The 22,473-nt window shown below is 44.2% G+C and overlaps 2 protein-coding genes across 2 annotated transcripts in view; both read left to right on the top strand.

Annotated features, from left to right (window-relative positions):
* The first annotated feature begins 634 nt into the window (after positions 1-634).
* LOC133122607 (zinc finger protein 883-like) overlaps positions 635-22,473 on the top strand; it is a 36,802-nt gene continuing 14,963 nt past the window's right edge. Inside the window, exons 1-2 of the mRNA XM_061232664.1 lie at positions 635-879; positions 1,142-1,171. Of these exons, the coding sequence (XP_061088648.1) occupies positions 1,169-1,171 (3 nt within the window). The 5' untranslated portion in view covers positions 635-879; positions 1,142-1,168. The remainder of the gene's footprint in view (positions 880-1,141; positions 1,172-22,473) is intronic.
* On the top strand, positions 18,984-22,175 carry LOC133113416 (GTPase IMAP family member 7-like). Its single transcript, XM_061222955.1, has 3 exons — positions 18,984-20,215; positions 20,778-20,884; positions 22,033-22,175. Exons 1-3 carry the CDS (start codon positions 19,428-19,430, stop codon positions 22,173-22,175), a joined length of 1,038 nt encoding a protein of 345 aa, XP_061078939.1. The 5' UTR covers positions 18,984-19,427.

Raw genomic sequence — 22,473 nt, 5'->3', positions numbered from 1 at the left:
AATAAGGTGCAACAGATGATCATGGAGTTATTTTGGTCTGGACAGCTCTGGGTAAGGACACCTGCACTGTGCCTACAAGGAGGAAGGGAAAGCCTCAAGAAGGTCCTGGGTTCGAGGCCCGCCTGGGCCTCCCTGTGTGCAGTCTGCATGTTCTCCCCGTGTCTGTGTACTCCAGTTTCCTCCCGTAGTCATGCAAGTTAGATTAACTGGAGAGTCGAAATTACCCCTCCGTGTGCTTCTGACATTGCTCTGACAAAGCACTCGAGTTGGTCTCCAGGCCCCGTACCATGGCTGCCCACTACTGCCAAGTGACTAGGATGGGTCAAATGCAGAGGACCCATTCAATTGCCTTAGAGTTGAATCTAATCTCATTCCTGCCAGGGCCCTGGCCTTTGGGCTCCAGAGGCTGCTCTACTGCTGTGGTCTAAAGCACTGGTGTCAAACTCCAGTACTGGAGGGCCGTAGTGTCTGCTGGTTTTTGGGGTGTTCTGGGTTCATTCAAGTCATTGATTGGTCAAAGTATCCACACACCATGTTCTCAAGGGCTTAATTGGCCTTAATTGGCAGCTGATTGAAAGGAAAGCTCAAAAACCCGCAGACACTGCGGCCCCCTGGGAATTCAGTTTGACACACCTGGTCTAAAGGATACGGCTTGATTGTCACTGAAGAGGACTGCTGACCTTGATTCTGACCAGCAGTCTTGCAGAACTTTATGTTCATCAGGGCCCTACTGCCAAACCAGGCATGAGGCTCTTTGACGAGCCTTTGCACTTGAGTGATTTCAGTAAAAAACAAACTGTCTGCAGGAGGCAGGCTATGTGACTCTGCGGCAAGGCTGGTGGAGAAGACCACTATCCGGTATCCCAGGCTGCAGCACAGGTTGGTAGGGAAGGTTTGTGCTTTAGTTTCGAAGTACCGTTTTGGTTTGTCTGGTTATATCTTTATTTTGTGGTTCATTTTCATTGTGAAGTCTTTGTGAAATTAACTATTTATTGTAACGGTGGTTGGTTTTCGTTATTTGATTTAGGAAATGTTATTGTTTTCCATTTTTCTTTTTTGTCATTCTATTGGGGGGCCAAGCAGAGAAGCCTGATGATGATGATGATCATCATCATCTTCTTCTTTTTCTTCTTCTGGCTAGGGTGTCTATGGCAGCCCCTAGAACCGCATGGTAAGATGTTTAGAAATGTGGCACACTGAGTGGGGACAGTCCCATGGCGCTCTAGCGCCACCAATGGGTCACGTTTGGAGGTACGTTTATGCATGGAAGTTCTCAGCCATATGCCCAATTTTCAAGAATGAGGTACCGTTGGATTCCTTGCATCAAGTCGAGTTCAACACACCCATTGACGTCAATTTCCGCCAAATTAGATTTTCAGAAAAAGTTTTAAAAAGCTTCACAGGCTGCCAATTTTGGCCAATCTTCACCAAATCTGGAATCAATAATCTTCAGACAAAGCCTCACAAAAGTACACCCCCCCCCCCCCCAGTAGCTTAATCTGTATGTATTACTGTATGTATATACACTGCTGTAGCCTATCCAGCCCAAGAGTTATGATACGTTTGTGTGTTTAGAGATGATCACACCCACTATGATCGTGGAATGATTGTTGGTGGCAGACAGGGTGGATTGAGTACCTCAGAAACTGCTGATCGCCGGCCCACTCACGCACAGTAGTCTCTAGAGCTTGCCAAAAAACCAAAAACAAATCCAGTCAGCAGCAGTTCTGCAGACAGAAACACCTTGTTAATGAGAGACGTCAGAGGAGAATGGCCAGACTGGTCAAAGCTGACAGGAAGGTGACAGTAACACAAATAACCACACATTACAACAGTGGTATGCAGAACAGCATCTCCGAACACACAATGCATCATAACACTAAGTGGATAGGGTACAGCAGTCAAAGTTTAAAACATAAGTCAAATACCTAATAAAGTGTTCACCAAGTGTGTATATATATATATATATATATATATATATATATATATATATATATATATATATATATAGTGTAGCTAGTGTAACTATATCATTAAAAAGACATTAACGGCTAAAGAATCCACACACCCTCTGAACAGGTGTGTGCTTGTTTCGTACTTGTATGGGAGAACTCAAAGTACAGTGTTGTGCAAAATTGTTCCATCCTATATGTTTTCACTCCAAGCCTAACAAGGCACATCACAATATTCAATAGCTAGAGATCTTATTCTCCTGGCAATTAGTAGAATTTGCTGTGCCGAATTAGGGTTGAAATTAAAACCAATAGGATGGTACCTCTCCAGGAACAAGGTTGGGCAGCCATGAACTGCTGCATGAAGTGATGTTGGTGGACCAGTTGGAGTCAATCCCCGGGCATCTGTTTAAAACATAAAATGCGCTTTTATTTTGAAGTTCGATTCTGGGGGCGAGTCTCCTTTCACTGTGTGACAGTGTGGTGAGTTCTGTTGGACGCTTCACTGTTTGCACACATTGAAAACGTTCGAGATTGTTTGCTCCCGAGAACTAGACTACATTACAGCAAATTAAATAAACGGTTGAATTTTGGCAATTGGGACATCTACGAATAGAGGTAAGTTTTTTTTTTTTTCATAATCTTAATGCTTTTACAGTTCTGTTCGTTTTGTTTACCTGCAACCTTCAAATCGGGTTTTTTTCCCATGCACTAATGCTTGCGCAAGATATGTTTGCTAATTTTGCAGTGACTGCTCAAACCCACGCGATTATCTAATTAACTTAAGAGTTTTCATTTAGAGTTTTGAAACTGCTTTGACTACTGATCCAACGTTACTTAATATTGTTAGCTCAGAAAGATGCATCACATTACGGTTCGGCCGGTGCACGATAGCATCATCTGTTATGCTCTGTAGATAAAGTGAAATGGCCTTCAGCACTGGCGCAAGATAGCGACTGAATCTGCTGGTTTCCTGTAGCAGGGTGCTCCAGGCATGAATATGTTGTTAACTGAGGGTTTGCTAGAAAACACAAGTGTCCTTATAGGATCAGTCATGTTTGTTAACTTTACATCCTACTAATCCATAATCGCCTACATAGTAATTACTGTACATGTAATGTTGATAATAAGGGTTTCCACATGAGAAGTTAGCTCTTAGATCAGGTTTAGACACCACTATTCTACATCTTTTATTCAATTTAGCTGTAATTATCAAATTAATTAGTATTCTTTAGAATAATCGATTCTGTAATTGTAGACACCAAAGAGTACATCTTCCAAGCAAAGAAAAAAAAAAGAAAAAAGATATACAATCAATATGACATAAAATGCATAAACATTTTGAGGGTAAATTACAAATATTTTAAAATATTTGTAATTTATCGTCGAAATGTGAATTTTTTTATTTGCTTGCTTTTATTTTCTTTGCTTCGAAGATGTACTCTCTCACCTGTGGAGGCTACGTGGCAGGTGTTGAGCATGTACAGGTAAGTCAGGTTTCCCTGATGCCCCGCTTCCAGGCTTGTATCGTTTTCAGAAAATCACGTGACTGATGACAAACAAGGCCTCGTTTTGTGTGATCGGTTCAGTTTGAGTTTCGGGTTGTAGATATGAGGAAGCAAGCCCCCCCCCCCCCCCCCCCCCCCCCCCCCTTTAACTTCTGAGTTGTCATAGTGGACTCAGTGTCCCCAGTTACACAGGAACCCACACAAATTATCCCTCTTTCCCCATTTTGTAGTCAACAGTCACTTAACATAATAGTATCTTTGATCAATTTTCTAACTTGTTGAACTGGACATTATATATTATATTTAATATAAATCAGTAGGGAATATCGGTGAGTGTATATACACTCAGTGAATACGTTATTAGGTATATAGTAGACTTATTTTTTAGATTTTTTGCTGCTGTAGCCTATGCACTTACAGGTTTGATGCATTGTGATGTGTGGTTATTTGCGCTACTGTCACCTTCCTGTCAGCTTTGACCAGTCTGGCAATTCTCCTCTGACCTCTCTCATTAACAAGGCGTTTCTGTCTCCAGAACTGCTGCTCACTGGATTTTTTTTGTTCGTTTTTTGCACCATTATTTGCAAACTCTAGGGACTGTTGTATGTGAAAATCCCAGGAGATCAGCCGTTTCACATCAAGTTTTGATCAATAAACAAATTATAGTTATAGCTGTCATTGCCCCATAATTGAGGGATACGTGGATATGGATATCATGTATGGCTCAATAAATTCAAGTATTCCCTCTGTTGAGAACGTATATTTTTAGAAATATAAATAGAAAGCCACTGGATTAATTCAGTCTCTGATCAATCTCTGTCCTGCAAAAACAATTCCAAGCTAATACTAAGTATTGTATTTTAAAAATTGACCTAAGATTCTTGCCTGCATCCCAATCCAATTTTCCAATCCAAAGCAGTAGGACCTGTTTAAGACCACATTCCTTCCCCTGTTTCCCTCCAGGAGCTGCACTTCTGCACACCTTTGAGCAGCAGTATGATGCCGGCAGGAGTCTGTCTGAGACAGGACACTGAGACAACACTACCAGAGCTCACTGAGCAGCACAGGATCAGACTGAAAGAAGAGGAACTCAGTGGACTGGAGTCAGAGACAGAGTGTGCTGCACCAGGACTCAACACACTGGCAAACAAAATTCCTGCTTGTCATGGAAATCCACTGGACTTTATTCCAAGAAATATTCCTTTTATTTCTTCGTTTAAGCTCCCGGATATCCAAAAAATAAGTGATATAATTGATCAACTGAAAACATCTACAGCTGGTCATGATAGTATTTCTAGTCAAACAGGTGAAGCAGTCAATCTTGCAATCACATCTTTTCTTTGTCTTTGAAAACAGGAGTTGTGCCAGAGGAGTTAAAAGTTGCTAAAGTTATTCCTCTGTTTAAAGCAGATGATCCATGTTGTTTTAACAACTATAGACCCATATCTATTTTGCCATGATTTTCAAAAATATTAGCAAAAATTATATACAAAAGGATTCTTTCACATCTAGATTCCAATTTAATTCTTTACATCAGTATGGTTTTAGGAAAAATCATTCCACTTATATGGCTCTGGTTCACCTGATTGATAAGGTCATCTCTGCACTTGAAAATAATTAATTTACTTGTAGTATTTTCATAGACTTTTCAAAAGCTTTTGATACAGTTAATCATGATATTTTATTGGATACGTTACATAAATACGGTTTTCATGGTATTACGTATAAATGGTTACAAAATTATGTTTCCAACAGAAGTTTGTGTTAAGGGTTGCTATTCCAACAAAGCCAAATTACACTCTGGGGTTCCGCAGGGGTCCATTCTTGGACCATTATTATTCGTTATCTATATTAATGATTTGACAAATGTATCAAATATCTTTTATCCAATAATGTTTGCAGATGACACTACCCTAGTTCTCTCTCATTCAAATTTAAATTCACTGATTAAGGATGCTAATGTTGGTTTAACTGCCTATGTTACACGGTTCAGATTAAATATATTATCTCTGAATATAAAATAAATCTAATTTAATCATTTTTAGTTGCAAAAAACTATACCCTAAGGATTTATCTAAAATTACAATTGAGTCTATTGAGATGCCTCAGGTGTCAACTCCAAGATTCCTGGGAATTATTATTAATGAGAGTTTGAATTGTAGAGAACAAACTGATTGTGTTAGTTGAAAAAATAAGTCTATTGGTATAATAAGGAGGGTTAGTCGTACTGTAATCTCTCATACTGTAATATAGTACTTTTCTTACTACTCTCCACAAAATATTGATCCTTCAGAAACGTTTTGTAAGGATTGCAAGCCGGTCAGAGTCACAGACCTCTTCTGCTCCTTTTTCAGAAACTACAGATTCTTACTATTTATGACATCAACATTTTCCAAACGTGTTTTTATTTCAAAGATATATTCAAGTGAAGGGACGATTCCTAAACGATTCCTAACTTGCAGAGGTCAATTTTCGATCAGATTTAGAGGCACAAAGTTATGGAATGGCTTTTCCCACCTGGTGAGAAACTGTTATATAAAATGTTACAAAGGATATTTAAAAGATCATTTAACTGCTGCCGTGTATATTCTGTATCTGTGTGTAGCCAAAGCAGGCTAGGTAAGATTATTTACTTATTTATTTTATTATTTACTACTGTATTTCTATGTTTTATTTGTGTATTCTGAAAATAGACTTTTGCATTCTAAGCTAATAACCTACCTGCCTGCAAATAAATAATTTTATTTGTAACTTGTGTGAGCTCCATGACTCTAATTCATCTTGTAACTTTTCAGCCTAAATTACGACTGAATACTCAGGGGGACAATATTGACCAGAGACCTATTGATCAGCGGCTTGGTACTCTAGTGGAGTTCCCAAGCTGGGAAAGGCAGCCAAGTTCAGCCCATAAAAAGGATTGGTGGTGCATGGTTCTTGTAATCAGATGCATTACATGATATAATTTGGCAGACACTCTTATCCAGAGCAACATACAGTTGATTAGACTAAGCAGGAGACAATCCTCCCCTGGAGCAATGCAGGGTTAAGGGCCTTGCTCCAGGGCCCAACGGCTGTGTGGATCTTATAGTGGCTACACCAGGATTAGAACCACCGACCTTGCGTGTGCCAGTCATTTACCTTAACGACTACGCTACAGGCCTCCCCTGATGCGAAGAGAACCCATGGACGTTTCTACGTCGGTTCTTGTCAAGTTATCTTTAATGAGCTCTCTAAATGCACGCCGACCTGGGCTTGCAACTATCTATGCAAAATATAATGCATGTATTGTGTTGGCCAGACACCCAACCCCTGTGTTCTCCACCGAACTGAGATTCAGCAATAGTGCTAATCCCGGGAGCATATATTGAGTAATGGTGGCCGTGTGGGTTCTACACCACTACTCTACAACCCAGGTCCTAATGTCACTGTGGATGAAAGCCTGGTGGCATTCAGAGGTTGCTGCCCCTTTAGGCAATACATGCCTTCAAAGCCAGCAAAATATGGCATAAAGGTCTGGGCGACTTGTGATGCAAACTCAAGCTGCGCATTGAACCTGCAGGTTTACACTGGTGGCCAGTTAACCAGTGTAAACCTGCAAGTTCAATGCGTAGCTTGAATTCATTATTTTACTGGCAAAAGACACCCATCTCATATTAAATGTCACTAAGACAAAGGCAAAGACAAATCTTTAGTACCAGGGCACTGAGATTGATCAAAGCCTCTCCATCTCAGCCCATTATAGATTATCTTTTAGAGCTCAACCACACACCACTATCTCTTACACAAGTCTACCAATCTCTTGTGGAGAGTGTTATAACCTTTAATCTGGTCTCCTAGTTTAACCGTCTAACAGCAAGAAATTAATTGAAACAGGATTGTCACACAGGGGGGTAAAATTACTGGACAACAGCAAACCTCACTGTCTCATCATTATTTTAAATGGTTGGCATTTATATAGCGCCTTTATCCAAAGCGCTGTACAATTGATGCTTCTCATTCACCCATCCATTCACACCCACGCTCACACCCCAACAGTGATTGGCTGCCATGATAGTCGGCACTAGCTCAGGAGCATTTGGGGGTTAGGTGTCTTGCTCAGGGACACTTCGACACAACTGGGGCAGGATCGACACCCTCTGTCTGCCAGACGACTGCTCTAACCACCTGAGCCAGTGTCACCCCGGTGATTCTAAGGCAGTGGACAGAATAGCAGAGAAGACTTTGAGATGCTTTCCTCAGGTCACAGATTTAAGGGCCCGTCCATTAAAACTAACTCTTTCATACCCACTGCAATCAGCCAGCTCAATACCACTAAGAGACGGACCAGAAATGACAGGACTGGTAGTGAACACAGACTCTGGTTTAAATGTGTTTTTACTAACTTCATGCATATTTATTGTGTTAAAAAATATATAGGAAAAGATAGCCAATAATAGTTTTTTGTCCCATGGCATTCTGGACCTGTTAAAGGAAACTTGGGAGAAGGGTCAAAGCCAAAGTAAAAGTGAAATTCAATATGTGTTGGACCTGCGAGAAAAGCTGAACTTACTCACGTGAACATTTGCTTGAGGCTCGAGAACATCCAACAACACAACAGAATATTCAAAACGGGAGACAAAGTCCTGGTATTTCTTCCTTCAGCAGCATTCAAATTACTTGCTGAGTGGGACGGAGAAAGGACCATTTGAGGTTACGCGGCATGTACAATTGTGGAGAGAGGTAGACCCTGCCTTGCTAACCACACCGGATATCATGTCAACTTGGTCAAGAAGATCAAGTCAACTTGGTTTCTGTTTCCCAGAAATGTCATCTCTTGGTCCCAGGAGATGAAGGTGTGACTGACTGGGGGCAGTGTTGTCCCAGGAGATGGAGGAGTGACTGACTGGGGGCAGTATTGTCCCAGGAGATGGAGGAGTGACTGACTGGGGGCAGTGTTGTCCCAGGAGATGGGGGAGAAACTGACTGGGGGCAGTGTTGTCCCAGGAGATGGAGGAGTGACTGACTGGGGGCAGTGTTGTCCCAGGAGATGGGGGAGAGACTGACTGGGGGCAGTGTTGTCCCAGGAGATGGGGGAGAGACTGACTGGGGGCAGTGTTGTCCCAGGAGATGGGGGAGAGACTGACTGGGGGCAGTGTTGTCCCAGGAGATGGAGGAGAGACTGACTGGGGGCAGTGTTGTCCCAGGAGATGGAGGAGAGACTGACTGGGGGCAGTGTTGTCCCAGGAGATGGAGGAGTGACTGACTGGGGGCAGTGTTGTCCCAGGAGATGGAAGAGAATGACTGGGGGCAGTGTTGTCCCAGGAGATGGAGGAGAGAATGACTGGGGGCAGTGTTGTCCCAGGAGATGGAGGAGAGACTGACTGGGGGCAGTGTTGTCCCAGGAGATGAAGGTGTGACTGACTGGGGCAGTGTTATCCCAGGAGATGGGGGAGAGACTGACTGGGGGCAGTGTTGTCCCAGGAGATGGAGGAGAGACTGACTGGGGGCAGTGTTGTCCCAGGAGATGGCGGAGTGACTGACTGGGGGCAGTGTTGTCCCAGGAGATGGAGGAGAGAATGACTGGGGGCAGTGTTGTCCCAGGAGATGGAGGAGAGACTGACTGGGGGCAGTGTTGTCCCAGGAGATGGAGGAGAGACAGACTGGGGGCAGTGTTGTCCCAGGAGATGGGGGAGAGACTGACTGGGGGCAGTGTTGTCCCAGGAGATGGAGGAGAGACTGACTGGGGGCAGTGTTGTCCCAGGAGATGGAGGAGAGACTGACTGGGGGCAGTGTTGTCCCAGGAGATGGAGGAGTGACTGACTGGGGGCAGTGTTGTCCCAGGAGATGGAAGAGAATGACTGGGGGCAGTGTTGTCCCAGGAGATGGAGGAGAGAATGACTGGGGGCAGTGTTGTCCCAGGAGATGGAGGAGAGACTGACTGGGGGCAGTGTTGTCCCAGGAGATGAAGGTGTGACTGACTGGGGCAGTGTTATCCCAGGAGATGGGGGAGAGACTGACTGGGGGCAGTGTTGTCCCAGGAGATGGAGGAGAGACTGACTGGGGGCAGTGTTGTCCCAGGAGATGGCGGAGTGACTGACTGGGGGCAGTGTTGTCCCAGGAGATGGAGGAGAGAATGACTGGGGGCAGTGTTGTCCCAGGAGATGGAGGAGAGACTGACTGGGGGCAGTGTTGTCCCAGGAGATGGAGGAGAGACAGACTGGGGGCAGTGTTGTCCCAGGAGATGGGGGAGAGACTGACTGGGGGCAGTGTTGTCCCAGGAGATGAAGGTGTGACTGACTGGGGCAGTGTTATCCCAGGAGATGGGGGAGAGACTGACTGGGGGCAGTGTTGTCCCAGGAGATGGAGGAGAGACAGACTGGGGGCAGTGTTGTCCCAGGAGATGGAGGAGAGACTGACTGGGGGCAGTGTTGTCCCAGGAGATGAAGGTGTGACTGACTGGGGCAGTGTTATCCCAGGAGATGGGGGAGAGACTGACTGGGGGCAGTGTTGTCCCAGGAGATGGAGGAGAGACTGACTGGGGGCAGTGTTGTCCCAGGAGATGGCGGAGTGACTGACTGGGGGCAGTGTTGTCCCAGGAGATGGAGGAGAGAATGACTGGGGGCAGTGTTGTCCCAGGAGATGGAGGAGAGACTGACTGGGGGCAGTGTTGTCCCAGGAGATGGAGGAGAGACAGACTGGGGGCAGTGTTGTCCCAGGAGATGGGGGAGAGACTGACTGGGGGCAGTGTTGTCCCAGGAGATGGAGGAGAGAATGACTGGGGGCAGTGTTGTCCCAGGAGATGGAGGAGAGAATGACTGGGGGCAGTGTTGTCCCAGGAGATGGAGGAGAGACTGACTGGGGGCAGTGTTGTCCCAGGAGATGGGGGAGAGACTGACTGGGGGCAGTGTTGTCCCAGGAGATGGGGGAGAGACTGACTGGGGGCAGTGTTGTCCCAGGAGATGGGGGAGAGACTGACTGGGGGCAGTGTTGTCTCAGGAGATGGAGGAGAGAATGACTGGGGGCAGTGTTGTCCCAGGAGATGGGGGGGAGACTGACTGGGGGCAGTGTTGTCCCAGGAGATGGGGGAGAGACTGACTGGGGGCAGTGTTGTCCCAGGAGATGGGGGAGAGACTGACTGGGGGCAGTGTTGTCCCAGGAGATGGGGGAGAGACTGACTGGGGGCAGTGTTGTCCCAGGAGATGGGGGAGTGACTGACTGGGGGCAGTGTTGTCCCAGGAGATGGGGGAGAGACTGACTGGGGGCAGTGTTGTCCCAGGAGATGGGGGAGAGACTGACTGGGGGCAGTGTTGTCCCAGGAGATGGGGGAGAGACTGACTGGGGGCAGTGTTGTCCCAGGAGATGGAGGAGTGACTGACTGGGGGCAGTGTTGTCCCAGGAGATGGAGGAGTGACTGACTGGGGGCAGTGTTGTCCCAGGAGATGGGGGAGAGACTGACTGGGGGCAGTGTTGTCCCAGGAGATGGGGGAGAGACTGACTGGGGGCAGTGTTGTCCCAGGAGATGGGGGAGAGACTGACTGGGGGCAGTGTTGTCCCAGGAGATGGGGGAGAGACTGACTGGGGGCAGTGTTGTCCCAGGAGATGGGGGAGTGACTGACTGGGGGCAGTGTTGTCCCAGGAGATGGGGGAGAGACTGACTGGGGGCAGTGTTGTCCCAGGAGATGGGGGAGAGACTGACTGGGGGCAGTGTTGTCCCAGGAGATGGAGGAGAGAATGACTGGGGGCAGTGTTGTCCCAGGAGATGGAGGAGAGAATGACTGGGGGCAGTGTTGTCCCAGGAGATGGAGGAGAGACTGACTGGGGGCAGTGTTGTCCCAGGAGATGGGGGAGAGACTGGTCCTTTACATCATCCTTCCCGGGGAGTGACACAGCACATGCATACCAAATATTGATTTGATTTTGATTTTTCTTCTGTTCACTCACTTTGCATTTTGTTAATTGATAAAAAATAAACTATTAACATTTCTATTTTTGAAAGAATTCTTACTTTACAGCATTTTTTCACACCTGCCTAAAACTTTTGCACAGTACCATATATATATATATTTGTTTATATTATTTTAATGTTCTGCACATCTGTGTTTTTTTTTTTTTATCCTCTGTACTGTGTGTCTCTGTATTATGTGTCTCATCCTGATTCCCTGTGAAGTGATCTTGGGTGTCTTCAACATCCACAATGCACCTTTAGGCGGCAGAAGTGCAGTACACAGACTTGTTGACAGTATTCGTTTGTCAGAAACTATTTATTGACACATTATTAGTAAACTTGGTAAAAACAACAATATACATGATCAGTGGTAACTATACACCTGTTTCTCCAAATTAAGCTGGCATGAACTCTATAAAACTCTAATTAACTCTAATTTGTTTATACATAGAGTTTCTAATAGACACAAATACATTAAAAATACATATCTCGCTTCTATCGAATGCTAATGTAGAAGCAAGATATGTATTATATTGTGTCTAATTATAAATAGCAGATCCAAGCAAATATAAGTTTGCTGTTTCAGAAGTGAGAAAATATCTACAATATATACAATATTTCTCAGGTGTTATACAGGTAAGCTCCTGTCAGCCCATGTGTTTATGTTGGCTGCTGTCTTGGCCAGGCCTCTGAAAAAATATATTTTGTTTCAAAGTGACTTCCTGGCTTTATAAATGTTAAATAAAACATAAACACAACACTTATGGATGTCCCAATATGTAAAACCATAGAATTGAAAGAGGGTGTACTTTCTTTCCACATCGTTGTACTTTGCCCAGGTTTATTACGAGAGTGTGAGAAGAGTGCATGGTACTTATTGTCCATCGTAACGATGTTAAAACATAATGCTGGCTTCAGGCTTCATTATGTCTGTTTCCTGCAAAGTACACCTGTATCTCAAAATATTATCAGTGTTCAGATGGGTGTGTATGTGAGTCTTTCTGTGTGTGTATGTGTGTGTGTGTGTGTGTGTGTGTGTAATGAGTGTTATGTGAATATGAGAACTTCAAACAGTATATAATCGGACCTATTTCACAGCAGTGTAAAGCATTGCAATATCTTGCTGCAGCAGTCATTTGTGTATTTGCCCATTGACACTACTGGGGAATGAGATTCATTTTCAGTGTGCTCCATTTCCATAATGGTGGTGATACAGGTGGCCCAAAAGACATCCGTTTATTTACCTAAAAATAAGCAAACTGCAGAGACACCACACTGCTGCTGTAGGGAACGGGAGAGAGTGAGAGCAGTAGGGTGTGTCTCTGAAACACAGTCTGCCTTTGCCAAGGTCTCAAAGTCCAGGAATTCACTGATTTTACAAGTCCAATAAATGTATGAATATATGTATTGCTGCTTCCTTGTCTGTGAATCAGTGGTAAGCAACGACAGACTTCTCCAGAAGCTGCAAAATCACATCTGACAAAGGTGAAAAACACAATTACTTCTGCTTCTCTTCACACAGGAGGTAAGACATGAAGCCTGATCAGCTTGTTCATTAATAAATTATTTAACTGAGGTTAGTTGGGGGGGCTTCTGTGTTTAAGTATTACTGTTTTTGTCTTTGTCTCTTGGGGGGGTGAGGCAATGATAAGAGTATCATGTTTGCTGTGTAGAGTTTATTACAGTTCATTATGTTTCGGATTTAATGTACTGTATGTTTTCATTTAGCCCAGAACATTTTTATATGTAATGAAGGATATCTTGGTTACTTACAGAGGTTTTGGGTAACCTGCTGGCATAATAAGAGCTTATAGTAGCATTTGCAGGCTTGTTTCTAAAGCAAAGAAATATAACTCCAAAACAGCTTGTCTAGAGATGTTATGTGTCCAGAGGCTACACAGCACATTGGAGTAGATACATTTCCGAGCTTTCATTCACTATTGTTAACATAAAAAACCTATTTATATTTTCTCAAATATTTCCAAAATTTTTAGTCTTTGCCATTTTGAACATGATAATCTGCTGCCCCAGTAACAAGTCTGGCTCAATTGTGAACTCACTTTCAAAATTAGTTTATTCCAAAAAGTCAACAAACTATTGAGTCAATTCAGTTATCCACATAGGTTAAACGAGGTCCTGGTGTTTGTTCAATTTGTGTTTGTTCTTTCAAGTAATTTCCGTATTGCTTGTCATATGGGCAATTCACATGTTCCTGTTATCTCATTACCAGAGATAACAGAGATAAAAAATTCAAGGTTCAAGGTTGCATATTGCCACACATTTCATTAGTGTATGTTTGGCCCAGACAGTTTTTGATGATTTTTTTAATACACAGTATGAAATAGGGAAAAAGGACATAACAAAAACAGATTTGCTGAGGTAGCAGAAGTGAAGGGCATATCCTTGAGCCGTTCTTTTAGCTGCCCAATAGTTTTGAATTTAGCACCATTGGAGGGTGATGAAACATGGAGTGACATGGCAGAGCTTGGGGAGGTTGTAGCTCAGACAAACCACAACATTCTGGATGAGCTGGCAGGGAGGGCAGTGAGGAGGGACCTGCCTCAGTGGGAGATGATCAGTGGCCAGACTCACCCCGCTTTCAAGTGGTGTCGGACTTACGGTCTATACGAGTTTCTCTCCGGAAAGGTGCACATGAACACCTTATCAGATCGGATGATCGAGTTGTGGAATTCGGGATTCTAGATGTGGCACAAATTGGCCGAGTTGTGATGTACCCAAAAGGGGCGAGACTTGGTATGGAGAGAAAAGAGGAGAGTGCCAAGGACTGAGCCTTGAGGGACACCTGTTAAACATCCCTGAGGTCATGGAATAGACCCATCCACACAATCTGGAAGGAGTGACAAGCAAGATAAGAATTTGATGATCAACAGTGTAAAATGCTGCATTCAGGTTGAGGCGGACCTGGCCATTACTGGCATATTTACTTTCATCACAATGCAGCATTGATTGTTTACAAGCTATAAAAGCTCCAGGCCTTTATTTTCAGTAACTAAAGGGAAGCTGGTACCTGTTTGACCAGTTCAGACCAGCTCAAGCTATGTTTTGCAACAGCTGGTAGCTAGTTGACCAGCTACCAGCCCAGACACGCTACCAGCAATAGCTGGTTGACCAGCTCATACCCAGCTAGACCAACTAATGACTTTTTGGATGACAGCTTTAGGATTTTACAACAAGGTAAGGCTAAGTGTTCAGTGTTTTTTTTTTCTGTTAACAGTCTGCTATCTCCACTGACCTTCTGGAAACCTCTTTTCTTATTAAAATGAGCCAATCTTTGGATGGAGGGGAGGGGGCCATGGCCTCTGAAATCAGCCCCATTTTGGGGAAAGAGGCTGAAAAGGAAACATCTGATGAAGCCGCAGGCCCTGTGAACATGAGGTAAGACACAGATGTGCGTATACTGTGTATGCTCTCGACCAGTCCGTACATACAGGTATGCAAAAGTATATTCAGGTGTGATTTTTATTATTCATATAAATAAGAAAACATTTTCAATGAATTGATTGGTGTTCATTGACTCTTTGAATCCTATGATCCTTCTAGAGTGGTGCGATCTGACTCACCTGTGCCCAGTGTTCTGTCAATGCAGACCGACCATTCCATGGGGGATCCACTGAATTTCAGCAAGGAGACGGAGCACATCGGATCCAGGTGTTGTATCCAATGATTACATGCTTCATTTTATGAGTTATACATGGGATATTGAAATAATTATACCCGGTATATATCATTAGGCTGAATTCAGGTACACTGATACTTCTCATCCAAGAGTGAATCTGCATAGCAATCCAGTGAGTCGACAATAACTGTTTTGATGCTGGGACTCCACCTTGAAGAACCCAAGCTTGCACTACATGCCCTTTTTGTGTAAAGTTCCCTCACAAATCCTTGCACCCACAGTTTCAACTTGTAGGCCAGTAGTTGTCATCCACAGTTCATAATAAGTATCCATACATGCATTGAAAACTTGTACATTTCCCAATGATAATTTTTTTCCCCTCCATTGTCAGAGACCAGACTAGCCTGGTAGAAACCCATTTCCACCCACAGTGCAGAAAGAGGTCTGGAGCTCCATCCAGGTTTGGAGACACAATCTGTGATGTCTGCTCTGAGGGACCGGCTAGAGCTGTGAAGTTCTGTCAGACTTGCTCTGCGTACTACTGTGAGACTCATATCAGAGAACATTACACTGCAGAGGATCTGCAGAGACATAAGCTAGCCGACATTACTGATTCCTGCCAGCAGGAAGAGGCAAAACAGATGATCAAAAACAAGAAAAGAGTAAGTCCTGTCTAACATTATTTAAAGGAGAGAAAGTTCAGGGAAAGTATGTTGTCTTTTATGAAATGTAGCATTTACTTGTTATAATCTTTCGGGGTGGGTACAGCATCACAAATCTCATTGTTAGATCCTGAATTTTCATCATGGACAATCCTACATTTCTAGAAAAATGACGATTGGGTACTGGCTCAAAACAATCTTCAAACATGTCTTATTTACAATCTGAAAGATTGAAACAGTGGGAGCAATAATTATTTGATCCCTTGCTGATTTTGTAGGTTTGCCCACTTACAAAGAATGGAACTGTGTAGAATTTTAATCATAGGTACATTTTAACATTGAGAGACAGAACACCAAAAAATAATCCACAATAACAACATCATATACATTTTATAAATTTAATATCATATTTTCACATGAAATAAGTATTTGATCTATAGAACAATAGGTGGAGAACCCTTTGTTGGCAAGCAGAGGTCAGACGTTTGTTTTAGTTTTTCACCAGGTTTGCACAGATCTTGGGAGGGATTTTGGTCCACGCCTCTTTGCAGATCCTCTCCAAATCCTTAAGGTTCCAAGGCTGTCGCTTGGCAACTCGAAGCTTCAGCTCCCTCCACAGATTTTCGATGGGATTTAGGTCTGCAGACTGGCTAGGACACTCCAGGACCTTAATATGCTTCTTTTTGAGCCACTCCTTTGTTGCCTTGGCCGTATGTTTTGGGTCATTGTCATGTTGGAAGACCCATCCATGACCCATTTTCAGTGCTCTCACTGAGGGAAGGAGGTTGTCGCCCAAAATTTCCTGGTACATGGCCCCATTCATCCTCCCCTCGATACGGTGAAGTCGTCCTGTCCCCTTAGCTGAGAAACACCCCCAAAGCATAAGGTTTCCACCTCCATGCTTCACAGTGGGGGTGGTGTTCTTGGGGTTGTACTCAGCATTTCTCTTCCTCCAAACACGGCGAGTCGAGTTGATGCTCTATTTTGGTCTCATCTGACCACATCACCTTCTTCCAAGCCTCCTCTGGATCATCCAGGTGTTCTTTGGCAAACTTCAGACGGGCCTGTACATGTGCCTTCTTCAGCAGAGGAACCTTGCGCACGCAGCAGGATTTTAATCCTTCACGGTGTAGTTTGTTACTGATGGTTCTCTTCGTGACTGTGGTCCCAACTGCCTTCAGGTCATTAACAAGCTCCTCCTGTGTAGTACTGGGCTGATCCCTGACCTTTCTCATGATCATTGATATCCCACAAGGCGAGATCTTGTGTGGAGCCCCAGACTGAGAGAGATTGGCGGTGACTTTGTGTTTCTTCCATTTTCTAATAATTGCTCCAACAGTTGTTAACTTCTCACCAAGCTGCTTGCTTATTTTCTTGTAGCCCATCCCAGCCTTGTGCAGGTCTACAATTTTGTCCCTGATGTCCTTAGACAGCTCCTTTGTCTTGGCCATGGTGGAAACGTTGGAATCTGATTGATTGTGTGGACAGGTGTCTTTATACAGCTACATAACGATGTAACGAGTTTACACAGGTGTTTTGGGTAATGAGTTGAGATTAGGAGTGTTTCTTAATGGAAACCTAACTGGTCTGTGGGAGCCAGAATTATTGCTGATTGGTAGGGGATCAAATACTTATTTCATGCAAAAATACGATAATAAATTAATAAAATTTCTATGATGTTGTTATTGTGGATTATTTTGTGATATTCTGTCTCTCAATGTTAAAATGTACCTATGATTAAAATTCTACACAGTTCCATTCTTTGTAAGTGGGCAAACTTACAAAATCAGCAAGGGATCAAATAATTATTGCTCCCACTGTATGAAGATATCTTACTTGTAATTTCCGACATCTTGAATAAAGTATGCAAATGATCGAATTTACCATGGTATCTCATAAGTCCAGAAATGGACTGAAATGTATAAAATAAGCCATAGTAGTGCCAAAACCCCCCATTTGCCAATACATGGGAAAACAGGTCACGATGCATTACATTACATTACATTATTGGCATTTTGCAGACGCTCTTATCCAGAGCAACGTACAGTTGATGAGACTAAGCAGGAGACAATCCTCCCCTGGAGCAATGCAGGGTTAAGGGCCTTGCTCAAGGGCCCAACGGCTTTGTGGCTACACCGGGATTAGAACCACCAACCATGCGTGTCCCAGTCCTTGACCTTAACCACTACGCTACAGGCCGATGCATTGCCCCTATACGTATTCTGAATTGAAAGACAAAATGTAATGTAGTGTAATGTAAAAATCCTCTTTTTCTTTTAATAGCGTAGTGTTTCAGTTATAACCCCATTAAAGTGTATTGCACAGTGTCCAAATAATGTAAAAGAAAATGGGATCAAGGTTATAATTTCTATCACTTCATTCTCCAGGCAAAATGTCTTTTCCTGTAAAGTTACTGAAATGCATCACCTACAGAACATTGATTTAGGCTCTAGGGTATACCTTTGATTTAAGCTGAGTGACAAGTTGTTTAACTTTGAATTGTTCTGTGTAATTATCTGTCCAGTTTCTTTGACGTAATGCTAATTTCTGTTTTCCAGTGTCTAAATCAAAGAGGTCACAGAGAATTGGGCTACTTCTTTCTATATTTTGGCATAGTCCTGGTCTTGATCGTGGTCCTGGTCTCCATTACTGTTTCAACTCCAGAAGGTAATCATGAATTTGGCAAATAGGGTTGAATAAATCAGTGTGCTAAACAAATGCATTTCCTGACATTATGTAGGGTTAGTGTTAGGTTCAGAAACTACAGAACGCAAGGGAAGGAGACCTTTCCCTCTCTCTGGGCTCATTCCAAATGCTTATTTTTCCACTTCCTTTTTCCTTTCCTTGCCTCCTTTCCTTGCTCCTAGCTTCGCCCATCAAGGGAGGAGGAAAGGAAGCGAGAAAAGACGTGAAGACATGACAGATGTGTGGCATATACTTACCGCAAAAGATGTGGTCGTGTTTCCTTGCTCACAAAATCTTTGGGAATCTCCTAGCTCCTAGCTCCTTGAAAGAAGATTTAATTCAGGGATGGGCAAGGAGGGCTGTATCCATTTCTGGATTTCAGACTTATTTCTCGTCTTAATTATTTAATTCTGCAAATCAGGGGTGTCTCGGTGGCGCAGCCTGTAGAGCACTGACGTCGGCGGTTCGAATCCACATTTGTCGCATGTCTTCCCCTCTCTCTCTCTCCCATTCTTCCTGTCTCTCTATACTATATACTGTCCAATAAAGCTGAAAAAGGCCTAAAAAATATCTTTAAAAAAATAAATTCTGCTAATCATTTACATAGCCTGTCATTTCTTGCCACATTCTGTGATAAACATTCCTGTTTTGTAGCATTTTATTGTGGGCAAATTTCCAAGTGAATCGGTAATGGTGCATATGGCTAATTAGCTGATTGAGCTAAGGTAAATAGTGGCAGCAAAATCCTGCATATACACCGCCCCACCAGGAGTTGTCCATCCCTGATTTAATTGATCTGAATGGCCTTAAAGATGGCAGACATCAATCAATTGTCAATTGATGTCAAAAGATTGGTCAGGCAAGGAACAATAAAGAAAAAGAAGTGATTGGAATGAGTGCTCTCTTTCACTCACTCACTCTCACTCTCTCTCTCTCTCTCTCTCTCTCTCTCTGTGCCATCCTTAATGCTTAAATCACAGTGATAGCCATGTTGTCTTATTATGTACAGCCACTGGCTATTTTTATGTCTTGGGATATATACATGACTCCTGCACTGAAATGGCTGTATTTTCCACAGAGTCTGGAAGGAGACCTGCACTTCCTGATCTGAGGATTTTGCTGGTGGGAAAGACTGGAGTAGGAAAGAGTGCAACCGGAAACACCATCCTGGGGAGAGAGGTGTTTAAAGAGGGAGTTTCCCCTAAATCTGTCACCATAAAGTGTGAGGAACATAGTGGAGAGGTGGCAGGGAGACATGTTACTGTAATCGACACACCTGGGATCTTTCATACATCTCCTTCTTTTGATCAAATCGCACGTGAAATGATAGAAAGCAAGAGCCACTTTTTCCTGCTAGTGATCAGACTGGGGAGGTTCACAGAGGAAGAGAGGGCCACTCTAAAATGGATCCAGGAGAATTTAGGAGAAGAGGCTTTGCAGTACACAATGGTGCTTTTCACAGGAGGAGATGAGCTGAGATCACCAGTGGAGGAGTTTCTGAGTGAAGGCAGCGGTCTTCAGGAGCTCATCCACAGCTGCGGTGGTGGATATTACGTCTTCAACAACAGAGACAGAAAGAACCGCACTCAGGTTGCAGCACTGCTGGAGAAGATTGACACTGTCCTGTTTAGTATGACAGGATACCATCATGCCATTAAGCATAAGCTCAATAAGCTTCCACTTGCCATCCAACAGGTTCCAAGAATGATATGGGGAAAAATTGAAGAAATTAGTAATTTGGCTAAGATGATCGTAGGTCTTGTAATGGTAGGACTACTGGTGATAGGGTTACGTAAAAATAAAAAAACTCAAAATATAAAAGCAGAGGATGAGCGACAGAGGGAGGAGTCTGAGAGAGAGATCAGAGCAGAGGAAGAGAGAAAGAGGGAGGAGTCTGAGAGAGAGATCAGAGCAGAGGAGGAGAGAAAGAGGGAGGAGTCTGAGAGAGAGATCAGAGCAGAGGAGGAGAGAAAGAGGGAGGAGTCTGAGAGAGAGATCAGAGTAGAGGAGGAGAGAAAGAGGGAGGAGTCTGAGAGAGAGATCAGAGCAGAGGAGGAGAGAAAGAGGGAGGAGTCTGAGAGAGAGATCAGAGCAGAGGAGGAGAGAAAGAGGGAGGAGTCTGAGAGAGAGATCAGAGTAGAGGACGAGAGACAGAGGGAGGAGTCTGAGAGAGAGATCAGAGTAGAGGATGAGAGACAGAGGGAGGAGTCTGAGAGAGAGATCAGAGTAGAGGACGAGAGACAGAGGGAGGAGTCTGAGAGAGAGATCAGAGCAGAGGAGGAGAGAAAGAGGGCGGAAACAGAGAGTCTCCCAAAGGATGGCCTCACTTTACCTCCCTGATGGCAGAATGACTAAGGAGCCAGCTGGGATAAGGAGGCATGCAACACAGTTTTATACTGCCCTCGACAGGGTAGAGGACTGCGACCAGGACTACACTAAAGAATTACCCCAGGGCCTGTCCCAGCCGGGGCCTGTCCCAGCCGGGGGGCCTGTCCCAGCCGGGGGCTGGGGAGCATGTTACTGCCACTTACTCTCTCACTCATCTCATTTCCCCCTACAACTTGTGTGTGTGCATGTAGAGACCCAGAACTGATCATTCCCCCTGCTTGTGTGTATCTGTGGTTGTCGGTGTATAGTCCAGGCCCTGGGGCAGGTAAGATAGAGGCCTCTATACACCATTGCTACACGTAGGTGGAATTAGTGTTTCGACACATTAGGAAAGGGGTGGTTGCCAACTGTGTCATTTGTTAGTCAGATAGGCTTTGTTTGTGCATAGGTATTCAGTCAGCCTATCTTTGGTTCTAACTTGGTTTGGTTTTCGTGTGACCTAAATTTGTTCTTTATTGTTCTGTAAATACAATTGTAAATAGCACTTCTTGCACTACTTGTATAATATACACCCTTTTGCACTTTCATTCTGGTTTCGGGCATTATTTACACCAGATACGATCGACACCCTTCCACCTGGTAAAATATATACGTTACACCCTCCCTCATGCCCCTAGACACCTGGGGGACATAACAGTTACGTTGAACTCTGACCTTGGCCAGGGTGAACTCACAGCAGTGGCAAGGCAGCTGGCATCTGGGGAAGCACCAGCCGCCAGGCAGCAACAGCCTGCCAGTGGACTTTCATAATAAGTGCGGGAATTGCTTGGGCCCTGCTTTGTTGGAAGTGTATCACCACCGGCTTGCTGTTGATGTGCTGCTCCATCCGCTGGCAAAGAAAGGGGATCTGGCTTTAAAAAAATATATATATATATTTTTTTTTTAACTGGAGACCTGTCACTCTTTTATGCACAGACTATAAACTTTTTTCGAAAGTACTGGCAAACAGCCTGAACACTTATTTGGAGGTACTTTATCCATAAGACTTGTCATGTTGCAGTGTAGACGGGACTATAACAGATCATCCGTTATCCTAATAAGAAACGTTTTTGATGTGTGCAATTTTCCTCTCCTTAATATTGGTACTTAATCTCTTGATGAGAAGAAAGCCTTTCACCGGTTTGATCACTGGTTTTCTCCTTTACACTTTCAGGGCTGATGGCATATGGGAGGGTTTTTATGTGTGGGACTTGCACTGTCCCACACCTGCACTGTGGGGGGCAGCCTAGTAAATAAGGTGCAACAGATGATCATGAAGTTATTTTGGTCTGGACAGCTCTGGGTAAGGACACCTGCACTGTGCCTACCAGGAGGAAGGGAAAGCCTCAAGAAGGTCCTGGGTTCGAGGCTCGCCTGGGCCTCCCTGTGTGCAGTCTGCATGTTCTCCCCGTGTCTGTGTACTCCGGTTTCCTCCCGTAGTCATGCAAGTTAGATTAACTGGAGAGTCGAAATTACCCCTCCGTGTGCTTCTGACATTGCTCTGACAAAGCACTCGAGTTGGTCTCCAGGCCCCGTACCATGGCTGCCCACTACTGCCAAGTGACTAGGATGGGTCAAATGCAGAGGACCCATTCAATTGCCTTAGAGTTGAATCTAATCTTATTCCTGCCAGGGCCCTGGCCTTTGGGCTCCAGAGGCTGCTCTACTGCTGTGGTCTAAAGCACTGGTGTCAAACTCCAGTACTGGAGGGCCGTAGTGTCTGCTGGTTTTTGGGGTG

Source organism: Conger conger, chromosome 2, assembly GCF_963514075.1.
Source record: "Conger conger chromosome 2, fConCon1.1, whole genome shotgun sequence".
Classification (NCBI taxonomy): Eukaryota; Metazoa; Chordata; class Actinopteri; order Anguilliformes; family Congridae; genus Conger; species Conger conger.
The sequence above is the reverse complement of the archived record's forward strand: the minus strand, read 5'-3'. Positions and strand labels throughout refer to the sequence as shown.

Excerpts from the sequence above, each read along its gene's own strand:
- LOC133113416 (XM_061222955.1), top strand. The coding sequence starts at position 19,428 with ATGGCTGTATTTTCCACAGAGTCTGGAAGGAGACCTGCACTTCCTGAT. Across the intron at positions 20,216-20,777 it reads GATGAGCGACAGAGGGAGGA|GGTAGAGGACTGCGACCAGG; the intron begins GTCTGAGAGAGA and ends TGCCCTCGACAG. Across the intron at positions 20,885-22,032 it reads AGCCGGGGGCTGGGGAGCAT|CTCTGGGTAAGGACACCTGC; the intron begins GTTACTGCCACT and ends TGGTCTGGACAG.